At 43.7% G+C, this 21,044-nt stretch overlaps 1 protein-coding gene across 1 annotated transcript in view; it reads left to right on the forward strand.

Moving 5' to 3' along the window:
• The window catches only part of GNAT3 (G protein subunit alpha transducin 3), a 29,165-nt gene extending 8,650 nt beyond the window's left edge, over positions 1–20,515 (forward strand). The window contains exons 2-8 of the mRNA XM_066634670.1: positions 3,628–3,670; positions 6,437–6,578; positions 12,737–12,894; positions 13,978–14,106; positions 17,310–17,439; positions 18,267–18,420; positions 20,325–20,515. Coding sequence (XP_066490767.1) covers positions 3,628–3,670; positions 6,437–6,578; positions 12,737–12,894; positions 13,978–14,106; positions 17,310–17,439; positions 18,267–18,420; positions 20,325–20,515 — 947 coding nt within the window. The remainder of the gene's footprint in view (positions 1–3,627; positions 3,671–6,436; positions 6,579–12,736; positions 12,895–13,977; positions 14,107–17,309; positions 17,440–18,266; positions 18,421–20,324) is intronic.
• The last annotated feature ends 529 nt before the right edge of the window (positions 20,516–21,044 follow it).

The following is a 21,044-nucleotide window of genomic DNA, read 5'->3' on the forward strand; positions in this document are numbered from 1 at the left end:
ATCTATGATGATGATATCTAATCATCTAATGATGATCTAATTCCTGAACTTTGCTTTGCCTTTCCAATATAGTGAACAGTGCCTTATTTGGTTATTATTTTTACTGCGTTTTGCATGTACATGACTCTTGTGCACTCTCTCTGCTCTCTAGTAAAAACATTGCACTGAAAGGAAGACACATGGGAAGGACACTGGTTTATGCAGAAATGCATTTGGGAGACACCGGAGACCAATTCCAAATTTGCAAGTCCCAGGTGCAAACGTTGCTTGTTGACAAAGTTTCAATAATTTATATCGAAAGCGGCAGGTGGGCCCTTCAGCACACTTTGCATAATCACAGAATGTGTCGCCCATGCTTTCTGTTGCTGAGGTTGTGGATTTGGAGGAATGCTTTCCATATGTTTGACTATTTGGTTGAATTGGTGACAAATTGCTCATTACACGCAAATCTTTGTAATGGTGGCCGGGTGGTTCAAAATAATGATGATAATAATAAAATCTGCCATGGCAGGTTTTGAGTGGCAGAATTGTAGGTTTCCAGGTGCATTTTTATCTGGTTAAAACACAACTGAAATCATAGCTGGGAAAGAACTTTGGGAAGTTTTGAAGGAGAAAAGGTCTGGCTGGGGACTAGTAATGCATCCCCTTCATCTCCCCATCACCATCACCACTGAAAATTGAAGCCTCTCAAGGCTGCTTTTCATTTTAAAAATCCTGTCATGGTTTCATTGCACTTGTCCTTTGCCTGTTAATTGATTGTATGCGCAACCTCCTGATTTTAGAAATGGGTTATGTCAGAATGCCAGATGCAAGGGAGGGCACCAGGATGAGGTCTCTTGTTATCTGGTGTGCTCCCTGGGACATTTGGTGGGCCGCTGTGAGATACAGGAAGCTGGACTAGATGGGCCTATGGCCTGATCCAGTGGGGCTGTTCTTATGTTCTTATGTTCTAAATGATATTCACTTATCCAATTAGAAGTATAGGAGTACATTGAAGACTGAAACAGACAGGCCCACCCATTCAACTCAACCTCCCTCTCACAAATCCTGGACTAAATGGGTTGCAACAGTGGATCCCTGAGTTCACACAAACATGTTCCTCACTCAAGGACCACAACATTAAATAATGGCTTAGTATGGAACATCACAGAGGGATCTTCTGTATTAACTCATATACAACTCTTTAGTGAAGATGATTCACATATTCAGCTGCTTTGTATTAGGCAATAATGAGCTCCTAAATGATGTGCATGAATGTGGGAATGATTTATTTCTGCTTACCAATAAGCACATCATTTATACAGCATCATCACTGTTCATGATGCTTTACAGAAGACTGCAGCATAAAGCAAGCAGGTACAGTAGCTGTCCTTCAAGGAAACTTCAGTTGGCATTCCAGTGTACATAATACGGTGACTTCATCATGATGACTTCCTCATCTCTTAGAATACTTCCTCATTCTAAGAAACCTTAGAATAGTAGTTCTGTGCACTAGGGATTCCTTGCACAGAATTCTGAGTACCTCACCAATCCATATTCCCTAGGTTTCTTTATGTGATGCTGTGTCTACTAAGCAGGTATAAAAATAAACAAAAATGAATAAAAAAAGAAATGCACAGCTAGTGATAGGTCACTTGGGGGCTAGGAGTGCAGTCGGTAAGGGGCCATGGATCCCCAGAATATGCTCAGGTAGACCTGGTTTCTAATGCAGCCAATGATGGGTTCACATGCTTTCTGTCTTCCCCTATGCAAATTTCTTCTCCTTTCTTTGGTTTACTTTGATTTGTGGTGGAACCTAATCATGGTTAACATGAATTGGGATCATCATTAACAAAGGTTAAATTGGAGTATGAAATGAACTTGAAAAACCTGACTTTTGGGGGGTGGGGGACTAGTTAACTTTAACCATGGTTAAGATATCATGAGCACCTGAACTGCTCCTAAGCAGAAAGATTCCACAACTGTAAAAATTATACAAGGATCATTAGAATCCACATATGTTTAGGATTAAAAATCATGTGCCAATACTTTTTTAAAAAATAATTTGTATCCTTCATATGGCAATGAAATCTTTAAATCTATGACTGCACTAAAAGACAGGCACATCTGATGAATTATTTTTGGAGTTAATTATCCAAGACCTCTGGCTGATCATATTTGGAAAGTGGCTTGAGCAAAACTAGAGTTTTTTTTTTGGTTTGTTTTTTTAAAAATGCAATTTGTTCCCTGTTATTCTTCACCACTGCTCACTGTTTATTTGAGGGGAAAATAAACAGTAACAGTTACTTCTCAGCCAAGTGAATTTTCTCTAAGCTTTGGCTGTCCTTGGCTCTCTTTTAAGCTGTTGCAACTATTCCGTGGAAGACAAAGGATGAAAACAACCACCTAAATGCCCACTGATGCTAAAGAGGATTTTCTGGGTGCGTGGATCTGACAATGCAGGAGTGGCCACTCCATCTAATCCTGAGTTTTCCACTCACTCCCACAGCCATATGTGAAGATCTGCAGGGAGTGGTGAAAGAAAAAATGTTGAGGATTAAGTTCATTAATTAAATGTCTGCGCTTGCAACATTTTTTGACTACGAGAACAAACAAATACCTTGCTTTGTGGGATTCCTTTCTTAAATTGAGTGATCATGTTTCGCATACTTAAATGCACAGGTGTACTGCTCTTTCCAAAGCTTCAGGGACCATGAGAGGGGTCTGCAAGTGGTATATCATTCCTGAGCTGGGGTCAAAGGGGGGAGGGCTGGGACCCAAAGTAGAGGAGCCAGAAATTTCCTGAGATATCAGAAAATGTTTGCATATATTGTGTGAAGACTAGCATTCACATTTTGTGTAAGCATGCAGAAAATGTAGGCATTTTGTATATTTTGTGTAAGCCTATGTAATTTGTAAAAATTATGATCGAAGAGAGAAGGGGCCTAAAAGAAACTCTGTCTGCCCTAGTAAAATTCCTCTCAGTGACTCTGGTTCTCTGAAGCCACTACTGTCACAGATAGTTCAAGGGGCTGCTATAGGTAGAGATGTTTGTTTCCAGTGAGTAAGACAGGATTACAGCCTGAATCTTACTGGGCACCAGGGGCTTACTTCAAGGTGAAATAACTATGCCACAATTTTCAAACAGCTCTAGCTATAGGCAAGCCAATATTCCTACCAAGATTAGGCGTAACAAGGGCATGAGAATCCCTAAACCGGTTCAGAGTCTTATCCTACCCTTTCTTTCCTCTTCTTGGGCTCTGGTCAAAAGAGTGTCACTAACCAGATCTTGTTTTATCTCAGTGCACAATCACAGTGACTTTTATTCTGTTGTCATCCCATCTAGTTCTGTTTAATTTCCTATTTGGTGGACAATTTTACAATTTAGTGTCTGCTTATCAACATATTCACATGAAACTCTTCTAAGACCTGACATATTTTCAGCTTATCTCACTGGTCAATGTTGATCTAATAAATTTCAATTCCATTTGAGTCTGTGCTGGTTCCTCTTTCTTCCATAATATACTTCCTTTATATTATTGTTCAATCTCCCCTTAAAATGGTGGTGATTTTCAGTACCATTTTTAATGTCATTAAACACAGTCATTATATGTATGTGTCATATTTGTGTATGTTCTTTGTCTGCAGGAGCTGGAGAATCAGGAAAGAGCACTATTGTGAAACAAATGAAGTAGGTATATTTGTAGTCACATCATGTTTGGTAAAGAAATTCCCATTAACAACAATACAAAAGGGAAAAAAAGTCCATCAGCTTCTAATGAAAACATGTGATGCAAAGTAAATGCAAAGTAAAATTAATGTACGGCTAGCATGCTAACTAAGCATTTCGTCCAATATTGTATTGTGGAAATGGCCTAGTAGTCCATTTGAAGTCAAGGGGAAAGCATTTTTAACAGATAGATTATGGTTGCCTACAAACTATATTTTCTCATTGCACAAGTAACATTACATGTTGAGGGCATTTAGCTGCAAAAGGGAATCTGTGATCTTCTTAACAGCAGAATTTCCCACTGTGTTTGTATCTATAGGTGTGCCCCCCTATCCACGGGCATTCCGTTTAGTGAAACCACAGATATGGGCGAATGTCTCCCCCCATCCTCCAGAGCCAAGGGGAGCAGACCTCACCTCTGGAGGGTTCTCTGAGCCCAGCAGAGGCTGCAGACAACTGCAGACCAAGTCCAACAGTCAAAAATAAAGCTACTTCCCTAGGCTTCCCTTATAAGGCATTAAAAGCATCACTTCCGGTTTCATGAAGAAAATACCTTTTTTTCACTATCGGGCTGAGTTCGAGCCCAGCAGAGCCCGAAGACAGCACAGAGGACCCTTGAGAAGTGAGGGGAATGGAGTGTGTGGGGGGGGGGAAGGCGTTCACTCTATCTATGGTTTCATTTAACTGCGGAGGGATTCTGGTTAAAGCTTGCATACAACATGTGATGTGAAAGCAGGCCTAGTGGGTTGGTGGGCTCATTTCCAAAGCCCCACCATGGGTTGTGTGTACCACTTTTGCAAAAATTTAAATGGGCCCTATGATTGTCAGTTGATTACAGACTTCAAATGAATTTCCTGCTTTGGTTTTAGCTGATCAAATAAACTGAGTAAAACCAACATTTCCATGTCCTGTTGCTAGGCTTGCTTAGGTATTTAAAGAGGATTCTTCTTGAAGCACATGCATATGTACATGAATGTGCATGAACACCCACACAGTGCAATTCTGTCTTGTGCTGAAACAGGTAGGCCAGAGGCCTGCGCTGTATCTAGTGTAAGATTTGAACCAGAAATGGCTAAGCCAGAGGCAAGGGGACACTCTTCCTCTTACCGCCAGGAAAGCCACCACAGCCCCACTGGGTCTCTTCAGACTTACACCACCTCAGGAGGTGGCATAAGTCCAAGGAGAACAGAGGGGCTGCAAGCCACTCCATGCTGCTCGGGGAACGGGGTTGGGATCCGGCCTAACAGCTGGGTCCCATCCCCGTCTCCTGCTCCCTACCTGCCCTCCCCAATCCTGGATCACCTCCCTCCTGCCTCCTCACCACCCTCTCCAGACCCCTGCATTGGCCGAGCTCAACCAACATGACATACCTGGCGCAAGCTGCCATTGAGGCTGGATGCAGCCTAGGTGCTCTAGTGCACCCCCATGCACTGGTGCGGCTTACTCCCAAGGAGGCTCAAACATGCTTTATTGCATGTTTGTGACCCTCCTAGACTGGTGCAAGGGACTTGTGCCAGCCTATTGTAGGATTGTGTCCACTCCTCCCCCACACACACACACGTTTTCTTTGTCGTAGAAAATCCATCTGCTATTCATTGAATGAATTAAAAGATTGTGTGCTGCATTGTTCATACATCTAGGAATATGCCAAAAGGCAGTTAGTGCAAACAGGTGTTACTGAAATAGATTAGATAGATTTTTATATTGTTATACGGCCAGGTTCAAGTTGTGGGGAGAGATTGACAACTGCTAAAAATTGTGCTCGAACAGCTCCAGATTTGAGTACATTACAACTACCTCAAAACATGGAAAGAGGACTTGGTTAACAAACTTATCAACTTTACAAGAGAGATGGCTGTAGCCAACACTAGTATTTTGAGAACAGGCCACCTGCATGTTATGTCTGTGATTGCCCATGGAATTGCTTGTTACCAAACAGCCACTGTCACAGATCTTTAACCCTCTGCCCACTTATTTAGCCAGATTCCCAGTCCAGACTTCACTTAGAGAATTATACCAACTTTCAGCTAATTAGCTCCCCTTCTTTCCCCAAAAATGACCCTAGTTCTGCCTTGCAGCACTGCTGGACCCCACCACCAGGGTAGCTAGCCTGTTCCACCTGCAGAGGTCCTCCTTCCTCCCTCTCCTGCCAGTAGCTCTTCCCACCACTATAGCAGCACTTTGGTCCTCAACAGGTCTTAGGCATGGCAGCCAAACACCAATCTCAGTGTCTCCAGCAGTCTCCAAAGTCCATTCACCAATCAGTCCATCAGCAGTTCTATTCTCCTTTCCTCCTTCTACTACCCACACCCAATTCTCTCTTCATCAGGTGCTTTTATGCCTGAGGGCCCTATTGCCTTCAAGTGGCTGAAGCTGTGCAGCACACTCTCTGCTGAATGCCCAGGCCTGACCCTTAAAGGGGCCACGGCTGACACCACATCCTACCTCCTCACCAGATCTTCCCCGATTCCAATACACCACTCACCCTGTCACTGAATGTACGGAGGTGCAACCTTTGCAAGACTCATTATTCCATCTAGTTCGATACTGTTTAAATGAATTAAGAGTGGCTCTCAGGGTTTTAGGCAGGTGTCTTTCCCAGCTGTACCTGGGGATAAGAGGGACCTGAGGCACTGCTTCACTCATTGTGCTGCAACCTTGAACTGCAGCCTCTCCCCGATTGTATCTGGCTCTGCTGAGTCTTGCCTTTTTCCTTTTTCTTTCTAGAATCATCCATAAAGATGGCTACACAGATCAGGAATGCAGAGAGTATCGGTCTGTGGTTTACAGCAACACACTCCAATCCATTATGGCTATTGCAAAGGCGATGTCCACATTAGGGATTGAATATGGAAATCTACAAAGTAAAGTGAGTACAATGTCTCTGATACAATATTTATTATTTATTTATTGAAAAGATTTTTTTTTCCCTGCCTTTCCTCTGCCAGAGCAGATGCCCAAGGTGACTTACAGTTTTAGACTTTAACAAAAACAAATAAGCACAAGCACCAGAGGATAAGCAACAATAAAACAATAAAGGGCATATAGAAGAACTTGGGGCACACACATCACGCATTCATGAGACTAAATAGAATCGTTCTGAGCCCTCACTGAAAAGCCATGAGGGAGAGGGTCATTCTTAGTTTCCCTGTAGGGAATTCCATAGTTGTGGCACCACTACCCTCCTCTCATACATTCCAACCCATCTCTTAGGTAATCTGAGGACACCATCCTGTGCCACCATCCCTCTAACTTGTGATGGAGGCAGCACTTGAAAGAGAGCCTCTTCAGATTACCTAAGAGATTGAACTGGAATGTATGGGAGAGGGCTGTCTCTCAGATAACCTGGACCCAAACCGTGAAGGGCTTTAAAGGTCAATCCCAGCACCTTGAATTGGGCCTGGAAACGAATGGGCATCCAGTGCAGTAGCTGAAGCAGTGGTCCATCAGATTCCAACTGTCTAGCTTCTGTAACCACCTGGGCTGCCTCATTCTGTGCTAATTGCAGTTTCCAAACCATCTTCAAGGGCAGCCCCATGTAGAGCGCATTATAGTCTTCAAGTCACTAAGGCAGTGTTTCTCAAACTGTGGGTCGTGAACCAATTTCAGGTGGGTTCCCATTCATTTCAATGTGAATTTTATTTTTAATATATTAGATTGGATGCTACCATGGCATGTGACTCCATTTGGAGAAAAGTTACAGATCTGTATTTTTAACAAGCTACTATGTATATGCTTCTGACAATGATCGTAAATGGAGCTTATTCCTGGGTAAGAGTGGATAAGATTGCAGCGTTTGAGATGTATGGGGAATTTTTTAAAAACAGATCAGCAACTTCTTAAGAGGTTGGGAGTGTTATTTGTCTTAAATAAATTTTTAAACTTATACTTATCGTAAACTTTTACATATTTAATTAGATTTTATTTTGTTGTATGGAGGGGTGTTAAAAATGTTCCTGGTTGATGATGTAACTTCTGGCCCATGACATTACTTCCAGGTTAATAACAACACTTCCAGTGGGTCCCAATAGATTATCATTCTAAAAAGTGGGTCCCAGTGCTAAAAAGTTTAACTACTGCACTAAAGGCGCAATCCTATCTTGCCAGGAGGCTTGCACTGTATCCAGTGCGACATAGGGCTCCACAGTGATTCATCCAAAGGTAAGAGGAAACTCTTCCCCTTACCCTCGGGTAAGCCACTGCAGCCCCTATGGGTCTCCTTGGGCTTGCGCCACTTCCTGAGGGCTGGGGTTACATAACAGCCAGATAACAGCCCTGCCACCCACTCCCTGCTCACCATCCCCAGAGCCATCCTCCCCTTGCCCCGGAACACTTCCCTCCTGCCTCCTCCTTCCTGTCCACCCCATAGCATTGCACACAAACCTACAGAGTGTGCTTCATGGGCGGTGACCCCCCCAATGGCCCAGCTATGCCACTGCCTGTTATAAATACACCTATATGCATTTTCTATCGTGCCACTTGATTGCCCTTCCATGTTTAGATAGCTGGCACTTCCAAGTACCTATATGGTCAATGCTGTTAGCTTGCCTGCCCACCAGTACCAGGCCATCCATCCACTACCACTACCAGTCCATCCATCTACCTATCTGGGTTGCATCAAGGGCAGATTACAAGACTGGCAGATTCAGGGTGCCTTTCACTCCAAATCCGCCACTTCCACCTCCTCCCAACCTGCCACTCCTGTAAGTTGCACTGATAGGTGTCCAGCTCACTCACCATTCCCTTCCTTACAATGCTTCTTGTGCTCTGCTTTAAAACCTGGAAGTGTAGGACTTTGTGCCTTTTGAACTTTCAGAAGAGATGCACCATACACATCAAAGACACTCTTTAGCAGCTTTTGTGGAAATGCCCTATATTGTGTGTTTCGGGATTCACTTGTTATGTTAGTTTAAAACCCACTGCCCTGTTAATGGCACATGGCATGTAAAAGGGCATTCCTTTTAGCTAGCATATTTGGTTTTCAAGCCCCACACCTTCATACGTCTTCTATTCTGGATCTCCTTGTCATTATAACACCTTCTCACACATTGCATTTTAAAGTGTATATAGAAAAGTACATGGCTATGACAATTGGATGTTTGTTGCAAAGTTGTACATAATTTAATAATAATATGTAATAGTGATAGAAAATAAAATGGTCTGGATCATAGATGTAGCAACAACTCGGGATGCACAAATTGAAGGTAAAGAACATGAAAAAGTAATCAAACATAAAGACCTTCAGATTGAAGTAGAACAACTTTGGCAACGAAAGGCGAAGGTCATGCCAATTGCAATGGGTGCTTTAGGAGCCATACCCCAAAACTTGGAAAAACACCTGAAACCTGAGGTGTAAATGAAATAACCACATATAACTGCAAAAGGCAACTTGAGAGCCCAATCCTAAGCTCAATGCACTGGCTTACCACCAGCGCCCACTGTTGCAAACGTGCTGTAAGGGAACATTGGTTTCCTTACCCCATGTAAAACACAGCTGGCCCTGATGGATCTCCTTGGATCTGTGCCAGCTTCTGAGCTGGTGCAGAACCAAGGAGACCTGTTTGGGCTCTGCTGCTTGAGAGTGGGGGTTAGGATACAGCAGCAGCCTCTGCTTCTGACCCGTCCCTTCCTGGCCCAGTCTGTCCTTGGGGTGACCTTCCTGCCTACTTCCACTCCCTCCCCGCCTTCCCCTGCCTCAAATAGCTTCCTTGCCACCTGGCAGGGGAGCTCACTGTCTGGCATTCCTCGCCTGCATTGTCCCGGTGTGGGCCTCTCCACTGGTTTCTCCAGCCAGTGCCATACAGCACTTTTGTGACACCCAGTGCCAGTGCTGCAAGTGCAATTCCAGTGCAGTTAATAGGATTGGGTCCCTAGATATCCTAGGTCCCTGGACTTGATGGTGGCTGGTATTTTCTAAATATCATGTGGGCTGTGAAGTAAATAACAATAACAAGTTATCATACAGATAGACTGGACATGCTGCAGCTCCCTGTTGGATATACACTGGTGGTTTACTGCTCTAAGAAGACCCACACACAGAGAAGATTTCCCCACATCAGAGAAGATTTGCTTGTATTTTGTCTAAAATCCAGTGTGACCTCCATGGACATGATATGTCTCTCTATATAAACAGTTCTTTCCTTTATCAGAAAGTGCCCAAAGTTCATTTTGACAGATTAGCTTGTTCCCTATCTCAAAGACCAATAAGAACAGCCCCACTAGATCAGGCCATAGGCCCATCTAGTCCAGCTTCCTGTATCTCACAGCGGCCCACCAAATGCCCCAAGGAGCACACAAGACAACAAGAGACCTGCATCCTGGTGCCCTCCCTTGCATCTGGCATTCTGACATAGCCCATTTCTAAAATCAGGAGGTTGCACATACACATCATGGCTTGTAAACAGTGATGATTTTTTCCTCCAGAAATTTGTCCAATCCCCTTTTAAAGGCATCAAGGCCAGATGCCATCACCACACGCTGTAGTCTGAATTGAATGTTGCTTGTCATTTTTGTTTGGATCAGGCTTTCTTATTTTGTAAGCAATTCATCAGTGCAGTTCCTTTAAGTGAATTGCAGAGCCTCATCTCTCTCTGGCTTCACTCCAATTATTTTGTCACAGTGAAGTACTCATTCCCTGATATCATTAGTGTTAAATACTACATTGGCACCTGTAGCAGGATGACCAGCAGCTATTAAATGTCATGTCACAATAATAGTGCTCAGCATTTTCCCCCGAGCGCTCTTTGGGTAGTATTCAAAAGAAATTAGCTGTTCCTAAGTACCACTGAAATCAATGAATAACTAAAATCCCATTCATTTCAATGGAACTTACTCATGACTAACTTTATTTGGGAATAATCTATTTTCCCAACAAGTCTTTCCACAACTCTGCATAGTAAGTCTATATTATCAGGCCCACATTGAAGATGGGGAAGTGTTGGTGTGAGCCTGACAGGCTCCCTACTTTCTAGGTTCAAAAATGTCTCCAACGCTATTCAAATATAGATCCAGTGTCTAAGCATAATATTATCAGAACAAAAATACTGTTATAATGTAACAATGTTTCCTATAAAGGGGTACAAAATGTTACAACTGACTAAAAGTAAATAAGAGTGTTGCAATAAGAACCCCTTATCCCAGACAAACTAAGCAATTAGCAGATAAAATTAAAAAAAAAAAAAAAAAAAGCCAAGTACTGGAACCAGGCACCTTATAGTGGTAGTTCCCAAACTTTGTTGCACCAAGTCCCACTTTTAAAAATGACACTCTATTGGGACCCACCTAACTTTACAAGATTGAAAAAAAGTTTACCTTACTAGCTGCTCAAGCCTCTGTTTTTGTCCTTTTTAATATGGTACCTTCTGCAGTGTTGAGCTCCACATTCATCAGTTTGGGACCATCCTGGTGACCTTGTATTCCCCTTTGCCTGGCCTTCAATAGGAGCCCAGACACATCTGCATACTCACAAGTAAACACACATGTGCAGCTGAGTTTTACTTTCAATACATTTTCCTTGTCAGCTGGGGAGGGGGGTGGACACAGACTTCTTTCACAAGTGTTTTTAGGTCCTGCGTTCATCGGATTAGCATCATTCTGGTGGCACTGCATTCTGTTCAGCCTTCTCTTCAAAGTGAACTGAGGCATGTCTGCCTGCTCACAAGAAAGTGTGCATATACAACTCCGTTTCCATAGGGCTCAATACATTTTCCTTGTCAGTTTCATCAAGCTAATTCATGTGAAGCGCCTTCCACACTTAGAAAGCATTATATACACATAAACATTGCAAACCTATATACACTGCAGGAAATGTGTTCCTGCTCCCCCATGTATACCAGAAACAATGGATACAGGGACCCCTCCATGCCCATTTGTCCAGTTTGAAGGTTTATTGTGCAAATAAAATCTTCCTTAAAGTGAGAATTGTAAGCCTAGAGCATTTACAGCCAGCACACTTGGAAAAAACTGAAGGAGGTCAACAAGAAGCATAAATTCTTCTACCTGTTGAGCTCCTTCAATTTTCTCCAAGTGTGCTAGGAGGCAGCTTGCAAAGCACTGTAAGCCTAGAGGCTATTATAGTTTATAGAAGATTTTCTTCACCTGGGAAGCCTTTAAACCCAGTATGGACATAGAGGGTGTGCGTGGGGGGTGGGAAGCCCTAATCCGTGGATACTGAAACCATGAATCCACAGATTACATGTATAGGGGCCCCCTATACATGTACTCAGCAGCAAGTCCCACTATGTTCAGTAAGTCCCAGTTGCTCCCTGGTAAGTCTTCAATTCTACACACACTTTCCTGGGAGTAAGCACCAATGAACTCAAGGGAACTTACTACTGATCAGATATGCATAGGGCTATTATTCCTGCCCATCTAGTGAATTAACCACAGAACATCCACACATGAGAGCAATTTAAAAAAAAAAAAAGTATACGCACATAAAATTTAATAGCTATAGACTGAGATTGTGTAACTGATTCCCTGGTTATTTGATGAATATCAGTCATTCAAGCTGGTCTACAGGCACTGGATATTGCATAACTGGCCTTTTTTGAGCATAGTGTCCATGTGTAGATATACTGTGGTGTCCAAGCTGGGCCAGGCACATGGGGAAAATGAGTTTTCACATACTGTATTTTCTACCCTAGTCTAGAGACATTTTTCACCATTCAGAGTAATGTATTTTTAATGCATTGAGTATGTACAGATGTTGCCTCGCATTTATTATTCATTCATTTATTATGAATTTATTTTTATATGTATTTAGATTTTTATTCTCAGATTGCAAACCTACTCCAAGCCCTATGGGTTGATAAGACTGACAGTAAAAAATAAATACGTATTTTTAATATGGTAAGGAAGTAATATGGTGGGGCAGGGTTAATAAAAAAAATTAAACCCTAGACAATTTCACAAAAATGGACAGCATGGACATTTTTGTGAAATGGACAAAAATGGACAAAAATGGACAAAAATGGACAGCTTCAACAAAACAAAGGGAAGGACTCACTCACCAAACTTTTCTTGCAGGAAGATGAAAGGCAGCTTTTTGCCATAGCAGACTCCATTGAGGATGGGACCATGCCTCCTGAACTGGCTGTAATCATCAAACGACTGTGGCAAGACCCAGGGATACAGGCCTGTTTTGAAAGGGCATCCGAGTATCAACTTAATGACTCAGCTGCCTAGTAAGTGGAAAGTTGGCTTCTTTGAATATGTTCAGGATGAAAAAATGGAAGTACTTTTGAATACAGCACATCTGGAATTTGCTACCACAAGATGCGGTAGCAAATTCCACATGTGCTTCCCCTGGGGGCTGGGGATAAGAATAGGCCCTCAGTTTGGCTGTACTTGTCGTAAGAGGCGACTAAACAGCCACCGGGTAGATGGGACTCGTCAGCCTGGGAAGGCAGCTCATCTGAGAGAAGGAAAACTCTGATCCCAAGCCTCCACTGCCTTGTGGCTACATCCAGTTACGGAAAAGGCTTCAGGAGTCAACCTCGAGGCAAAATCCGGAGCTGGAGTCCCTGAGGCAGTTCATGGCTGAACACAGTCACGTTCTGGCAACTCCTGCGACACCGCTGGAACCAACCGTATTGGCCTCTGCCTTTCCATTGGACCATTTCAGCGACATGGAGGGGGGATTTGCTGCATGGAAACAGTCTATCCTCCATACCTGCTTTAACCAGGCGTCGCGCACTGGAGAGGACACTCTGTTCCAGAACCACCATTCAGAGCGCGATACCATAGTCTTCCAAGACTGAAGGATGCCAACTAAGATGCGGTGATGGCCACTAGCTCAGAGATGGCACCATGTGACAAATTCATGAAGGACACATGTGTCCTACTAGTCATGATGGCTGCTAGTCATGATGACTGTGTCACCTCCAGGTGCACCCCAGTCTGCTTCTGAATACCAGCTGCAGGGGCGCAAGGAAGGGACAGAGATATGCCTTTCTCTTCTGTTTCTGAGCTTCCAAGCTGGCAGACCACTGTAGAAAACAGGATATTAGACTAAATGGTTCTTTAGCCTGATCCAACAAGGCACTTCTTATATTCTTAACACTGTCTGGGCATTTGTGTACATGTATGCTTCTTCATTCCCTGTTACTTTTTATAATGCATATTCTTTATACTTATGTGTCCTTCAGCATAGATTGCACATGGAGTAAATTCCGTGAAAGTTTCAGTTAGCATGAGCAAAGAAGTGATAATGTTCTTCTTCAATGTACTGGTTTTTTTTTTTTTTTTCCTGTCACTTATTTTGGTAGCTATCTCCATGATCTGGACAGGCTAACAGCCCCAGGCTATGTCCCAAATGAGCAAGATGTCCTTCGTTCACGAGTAAAGACAACAGGGATTATTGAGACCCAGTTTTCTTTCAAGGACTTGCACTTTAGGTAAGTTCTTCCCCATTTTTCCTCACTGTGCATGTGATTTCAGGTAAGAGCTAAATCAACCTAATTCAGCTCACTGGGACAAACTCAGATGCTGGCAAGATAGTAAGAGACTTTAGTGCACCCCTGGCTGGAACCCGCAATCAAAGCCTTCACAAGCCTCTCATTTTCCCAAGCAAGGAGTCGCTGTGCCATGAAACTCACTGGCTTTCGGGCAAAGCACATATTGCAAAATCAAATATTTAAAAAGAGGTCTGTGTTGTTGGGAGCTGAGGCAAATCAGTATTTGTAAAATGCTTTGCATGCTATTTACAGAATTAGGTACGCAAATAGCAAAGAAATGACAAGCTGCCATGCAGGAGTTGGGGACTGGTTTCATACAACATGCCAACAGTTCTTATTTCCTGGGCAGCTCCTGCTTTAGCACTATCTATATTTGATCCCTGTATTTTACCTTTTGGGGTGATGTTTAAGTAATACAAATGGGTGCTCACATGCTCGGAGAGAAGCTATTCTTGAATTTTCAGTCCTTTCCCCAGGCACGTCATGCACACACAACCACTTAGGCCCAACCAGCCACTTCCCATGCTGCAGTTGGCGAGACCCATTGTTGCGCTGTCGGTTTTTACTCAAGTTTTTTTTCTAGCACAACTTATCCTTTTTAAAAAAAACAAAAACTTTTAAGTAATGTTGACACCAAAATGTTAAAGGGGGGGGGGGAGAGAGACTTCAAAGCAAATTTCAGGATTCTTTCAAAAGAAAAATGCCTGATAGTTTCAAGGTATTCAAAAAAAAACCTGAGAATTCAATAACTGAGAATTTCAAGAATTTCATATTATTGAAATTCAATAATTCTATAAGAGATGTAAAAATTCTTGAGGATGGAGAGTCTGCACTTTTCTATTACTGTTATGTGCGTAAAGCAGTGTTTCTCAAACTATGGGTCAGGACCCATCAGGTGGGTTATAAACCAATTTCAGGTGGGTCACCATTCATTTCAAAATTTTATTTTTAATCTATTAGATTTAATGTTACCATGGTATGTGATGCGTTTGGGGAAATGTTACAGACCTGTACTTTTAACAAGCTACTGTGTATATTCTTTTAACAACGATAGAGAATGGGACTTACTCCTGGGTAAGTGTGGGTAGGATTGCAGCCTAGGATTGTTAAAAATGTTCCTGTTTGATGATGTCACTTCCGGTTATAACATCACTTCCGGTGGGTCCTGACGGATTCTCATTCTAAAAAGTGGGTCCCAGTGCTAAATGTGTGAGAACCACTGGCGTAAAGAATTACTTCTGCTCTAGCTACTGTATAACTGCCTATCCAGGTATTAAACACGACTGAATGTCTTCATATGTATTGATCTTTCAACTCAGCATCGATTGCTACTGCTGTTGCCTACAAAGCACAGCAATGACACATGTCAGGGAAGGAGCTTTGGTGAATTCTCCTTCACAGTGATAGTATTAGGTGATAACCATTTTACCCATGGAGTATCTGACATTTGTGCACTCTCATGTTTTTAAACCTTGAAAACTAACAGAATAACCTGCTTTCTCAATCGCAGTGCTTTCTGGGTCTTCAATATATATTTGATAAGAAATAGAAGGGCCTGGGTTTGGGTTTTTTGTTTTTCCATTTGTTTTTTGGGTAAAACAAAAAAACAAAACAAAAACCCATGTCTGAAAAACCCTAGAGAAAAACCGGTGTCTGCAACCCTAGAGCACCACTCCTGGTCAATGCAGACAATAGGTGAACAATTGTTTGATTTACATCAATAGGTGTAACATCAATAGGCAGACAATAGGTGAACAATTGTTTGATTTACATCTCAATCCTAGCATTGGTGTAGCATGTGCAATGACACAGCTGCACTGGTGCTTGCCGTAAAGCACTTTGAGATGGCATAGCAATTGCTGGTGCTGGCACTAAAGCCTGCATTGGCCTGTTCATGCTAGCAGAAGGAGCAGCACATGCCAGAGAAGCTGAGTTCTGTGCTGAGCAGCATAGAAGAAGAACAGGGCAGTGGGATGGTAGGGAGGAGCACTCGTACAGGGTGGGGGAGGGGACAGAATGGGACAGAGGGAGGATGGCAACATGGCCAGGGATTGGCAGATCAGGGCCAAAAAGAGGTAGGATTGGCTGCACTGGCCTGTGCTGTATCCTATCTCCCTTCCTGGGCCTGAGCAGCTGACACTGGGCAATGTGGACTTGCATCAGCAATTGAACTCATGTAGGTTCATTGCCCCATCACAGCTGCTGGGGCTTCCTCTGAGGAGACCTCCAGCAACTGAAATTCCCACACAGGATGCTGCACTGAGTATCGCTGTGCCAGCATCGCTGTGTGGGAATTTGCACTGAATTGGATGGTAGTAGAAGACAACTTTGTATGTACAATCTAAGAGCGCCAATAGGAATTAATGGTGGAGGTAACATGAAGGAAGGCCTTCCTTATGCACAATGAGCAGAGCAATACACCCCCCCCCCCATGCAAGTCTCTTGTGCAGGCTCCTAAGTGTCACAAACATGTCATAAAGCACATTCGCAGCTACTTGGGAGCATGCTAGGCCAGCACAAGGATGTGGACTGGCCTAGCAGTGCTGGACCTGCACCCAGAGAAGGTACATTTGTGCCAGAGCCCAGGCAGTCTGCGACAGGGGGTTGGAAAGGGTGGTGGGAGGACAGAATGGAGGTGGGGAGGGGGTGTTTTTGGGTGGCAGGAGGGTGGCTTTGGAGGTGGATTGGGCTCAGGAAGGGGGTGGGAGTGGCCATAGCAACACAGTGTCAGTTCCTGCCTGCCCCCAGTCTGACCAGTGTCATACAGGCTGCTCAGATTTGCACTTGTGAAACTGCAGGTGCAGATCTGCGTAGCATCATAGGACTGACTGGCGTGCGACACACGGGGAATAAAATCTCCTTACTCTGAGTTGTACCCCAGCCCACACCTACCTTGCACTGGATTCAGCGCAGGCCGGTTGGCCTGTCTGTTCCAGTGCAAGTTAGGATTGTACCCTAACTTGCTATAGTGTCTCACAGCTACCACTACATCATATCTCATGCCCCATCACAGATTCCTGTGATCTGTGAGATAAAATCAGCACGATCATTTTTTAGGGGGAAGGAGCAAAATGTTAGTAAGTTGCTCTGTATTTTATTTGTGTGAATGTGTATGTTTGTTAATCACTGATTTTACTTCCTAGGATGTTTGATGTGGGAGGACAAAGATCTGAGAGGAAAAAGTGGATTCACTGCTTTGAAGGAGTGACCTGCATCATATTCTGTGCAGCTCTTAGTGCCTATGACATGGTCCTGGTGGAGGATGAAGAAGTGGTGAGTCAGAGAACAGCAGAGAGAAAGGGATGAGACTTTGTACAGTGGGCCCTTGGTATCCATGGGGGATCAATTCCAGGAAGCCCCCCTCCCCTGTGGATACCAAATTCCACAGATCAGTGTTTCTGAAACTGTGGGTCGGGACCTACTAGGCGGGTAACGAGCCATTTTCAGGTGGGTCCCCAATCATTGCAATATTTTATTTTTAATATATTAGACTCGCTGCTCCCATGATATGTGACTGCATTTGGGGGAAATGTTGCACACCTGTACTTTTAACAGGCTACTTTGTATATGCATTTAACAATGATAGCAAACGGGACTTACTCCTGGGTAAGTGTGGGTAGGATTGCAGCCTAGGATTGTTAACAATTTTTCTGCTTGATGATGTCACTTCCGGTCATGACATCACTTCCACTGGGTCCTGACAGATTGTCATTCTAAAAAGTGGGTCCCAGTGCTAAAAGTTTGCCACTGCCATGGATAATTAAATCTGTGAGGGGTGGACTTCAGAGGACCTCCCAGATGTGGGAGGCGTGAACCAGAGGGCAGTTCTGGTTGCGTCCGGGAGGTCCTCTCAGGCCCTACAGCTGTGGGCTCAGCATCTGTGGATGAGTCTGCAGATAAGGAGGGCCCCCTGTACTCTGCAAAGAGAATTTAAGGTAGCCTATGATGGTTTATTAGCCGCATTATTCACATTTCCTGCTCTGATAACCTTGGAAAGATTAACCTGCTGAATTGCTGGGGCCTTGGTAGGAAAAGCATAACAGAGTCAGAGTGACAGATGATTATGGTGTCTAATAGCTGCCTTTTCTCTTCCTTAACAGAACAGAATGCATGAAAGCCTCCACTTGTTCAACAGCATTTGCAACCACAAGTACTTTGCCACCACTTCCATTGTGCTGTTTCTAAATAAGAAAGATCTGTTCCAAGAAAAAATAACCAAAGTCCATCTCAGCGTCTGCTTCCCAGAATATGATGGTAAGTTGAGTCGTTGAACTGATCTGCCATTGGTGGGGAGATTAAAAATTACACAAGACAAACCAAATCGGCCAATCTTGGCTCTTTGATGAGCACGACATGGTATGAGCATACATACCCACACATTTTGGTCACATTCACACATTACATATTTAGGTAGCAATGCTGAGGAATTTGGGGCAGCAGTCTAGGATCCAAATTTGCCAGCACATACAGCTTGGGCACATCCCAAACTTAGCGAGCTCTCACACACAGAGCTCTTCTGTGACTCAGATGGCATTCTGAGCCAAAGAACACCACCACAACATAGTCTTGCCATGGCTTTCCACCTTGCCTGATCTGACAATAGCACTGAAGCAGCAGCAGAGATGTCGAGCTGGTGTTCTAAAGAACTCCCTTTTTCCGGCACCTGAAACTTTATCATCCCAAGCACTCTGGGTGAAAAATGCACTTCTCAGCAATCCTCAGTGCCTGGGATGCCAACATTCCTTCTACCAAGGCAGGAATCTTAGGCTTCCATATCTTCACTGTTGCTGCTGCCATTATTAATGCAGCTTCCATCAGATCAAATGTGTGGAAGGAGAAGCAGGGGCAGTTTTCAAGGACTGTTGGGAACAGGGGCCAATCCGATCTGGGCCTAGCACTGGTGCTGAGCTACAGAACCAGTGCTGGGTGTTGTAAATGTGCCATAAAACACATTTATGGCTCCCTCTGAGTAGGGAGCCCTGGCGCTGGGCCAGAACCAGTTGGAGGACATCATGGGAGGACACCATGGGAGCACCCGACAGTAAGTCACACTGCCAGGCAGTAGTGCGGGTTTTCAGGGTGGGAGGAGGGCAGGGCGGGAGGAGTGACTGGCCCAGGAGGGGCGTACAACATCCTGTCTTCTGTGTTGGGCCAAGAAGCCTGACATGGAGGTTCTCCAGTATGTGCTGACAAAATAACCAGTACAGACTTGAGTAGCCCCACTGAAGGTGCTGGTGCACCCAGTGGCCCTGCCAGGGAGAGAACTGGGCTGCCTGAGGTGAATTCAGAAAAGCTGTCATGCACCGTGTGATGTTAAAGAGATGCTCTTTACACTCTTACATAACACCAGAACCAGGGGACATCCACTAAAATTGAGTGTTGGGAGAGTTGGAACAGACAAAAGAAAATATTTCTTTACTCAGCGTGTGGTTGGTCTGTGGAACTCTTTGCCACAGGATGTGGTGATGGCGTCTGGCCTGGACGCCTTTAAAAGGGAATTGGACAAGTTTCTGGAGGAAAAATCCATTATGGGTTACAAGCCATGATGTGTATGTGCAACCTCCTGATTTTAGAAATGGGCTATGTCAGAATGCCAGATGCAAGGGAGGGCACCAGGATGCAGGTCTCTTGTTATCAGGTGTGCTCCCTGGGGCATTTGGTGGGCCGCTGTGAGATACAGGAAGCTGAACTAGATGGGCCTATGGCCTGATCCAGTGGGGCTGTTCTTATGTTCTTATGTTATCAGGAGCTTTGTAGGATTTCCCAAGTTCAGAACAGGGCTTTGAAAAAATCAAGCCATTTTTCTGAACTTAGTGGGAAAGAGCTCTATTTTTCAGGCCCAAATGTGACTTGAGTCAAGGTCACACTAAGGATAATGCATATTTTTTAAAAGAAGTATAATTGATGAGAACTTTGGGATGTGAGATGAATATTTTTTTCTAATGTTTAAAGTCCATGTTGTGAATGCAAACACAAGTCAAGTGTAATAATTCAGAATTACACCTGTATTTATATATGCACTGGAGATTTCATGTGATATACTGGGGGGGGGGGGAGAGTGCCCATGATGCAAGTTGAACTAGACAGAGCATGTGATCTGGAAGCAGTCTGTTTAAAAAGGATGACAGGAGCAGTTTCTTGTGTACCCTTCCATCTAGGCTCGAACACGTTTGAAGATGCAGGAAATTATATCAAGAGCCAGTTCCTAGACTTGAACTTAAGGAAAGAAGATAAAGAGATATACTCCCATATGACCTGTGCAACAGACACCCAGAATGTCAAGTTTGTGTTTGATGCTGTGACAGACATAATCATCAAAGAGAACCTGAAGGACTGTGGGCTCTTCTAGGTCTTCAGTCCTTGACTCGTTCATTTCCCTCTTTTTCTTTTCCTTAATTTTGTGTTCATTTGTATGATAGCCCTGATTAAGAGTAAATGGGATATGAAAATGATATTGCGAAAACTAGGCCTTTGAAGGTTAGCTAAAATGTTTGAGTGATAGCGCAGTTTAAAAGGTTGCACAGCATAGGTTCATTCTTACGTTCTTTTGCTCTTTTTGCAATTCCACTGCAGTCTCTTCATGCCCACCCCCAAACAGCTGCAATAATGCACCCAACCAACGGAAATTTCCGTTTCCTCTAGAAGGCAAATCTGCTTCCAGTGTAAGAATGATCTCTGTTGCACTGGTATTGATTAGCCGGCGCTACAAGCCTCATGATGGGTTGTGAAGCAATCCAGTTAAAGGGCACAGTTCAGCCAAAGATAAACAATCCAAAGTTCAATAGATTTCAATGGGTGAAAAAGTTATTCATGTGCTTGGGTATCAATATCAATTGGTCTTAAAGATCATATCTGAAATTCTTTATTTAGCTGCTCTA

The sequence above is a fragment of the Tiliqua scincoides genome, chromosome 7 (genome assembly GCF_035046505.1).
Source record: "Tiliqua scincoides isolate rTilSci1 chromosome 7, rTilSci1.hap2, whole genome shotgun sequence".
Lineage (NCBI taxonomy): Eukaryota > Metazoa > Chordata > Lepidosauria > Squamata > Scincidae > Tiliqua > Tiliqua scincoides.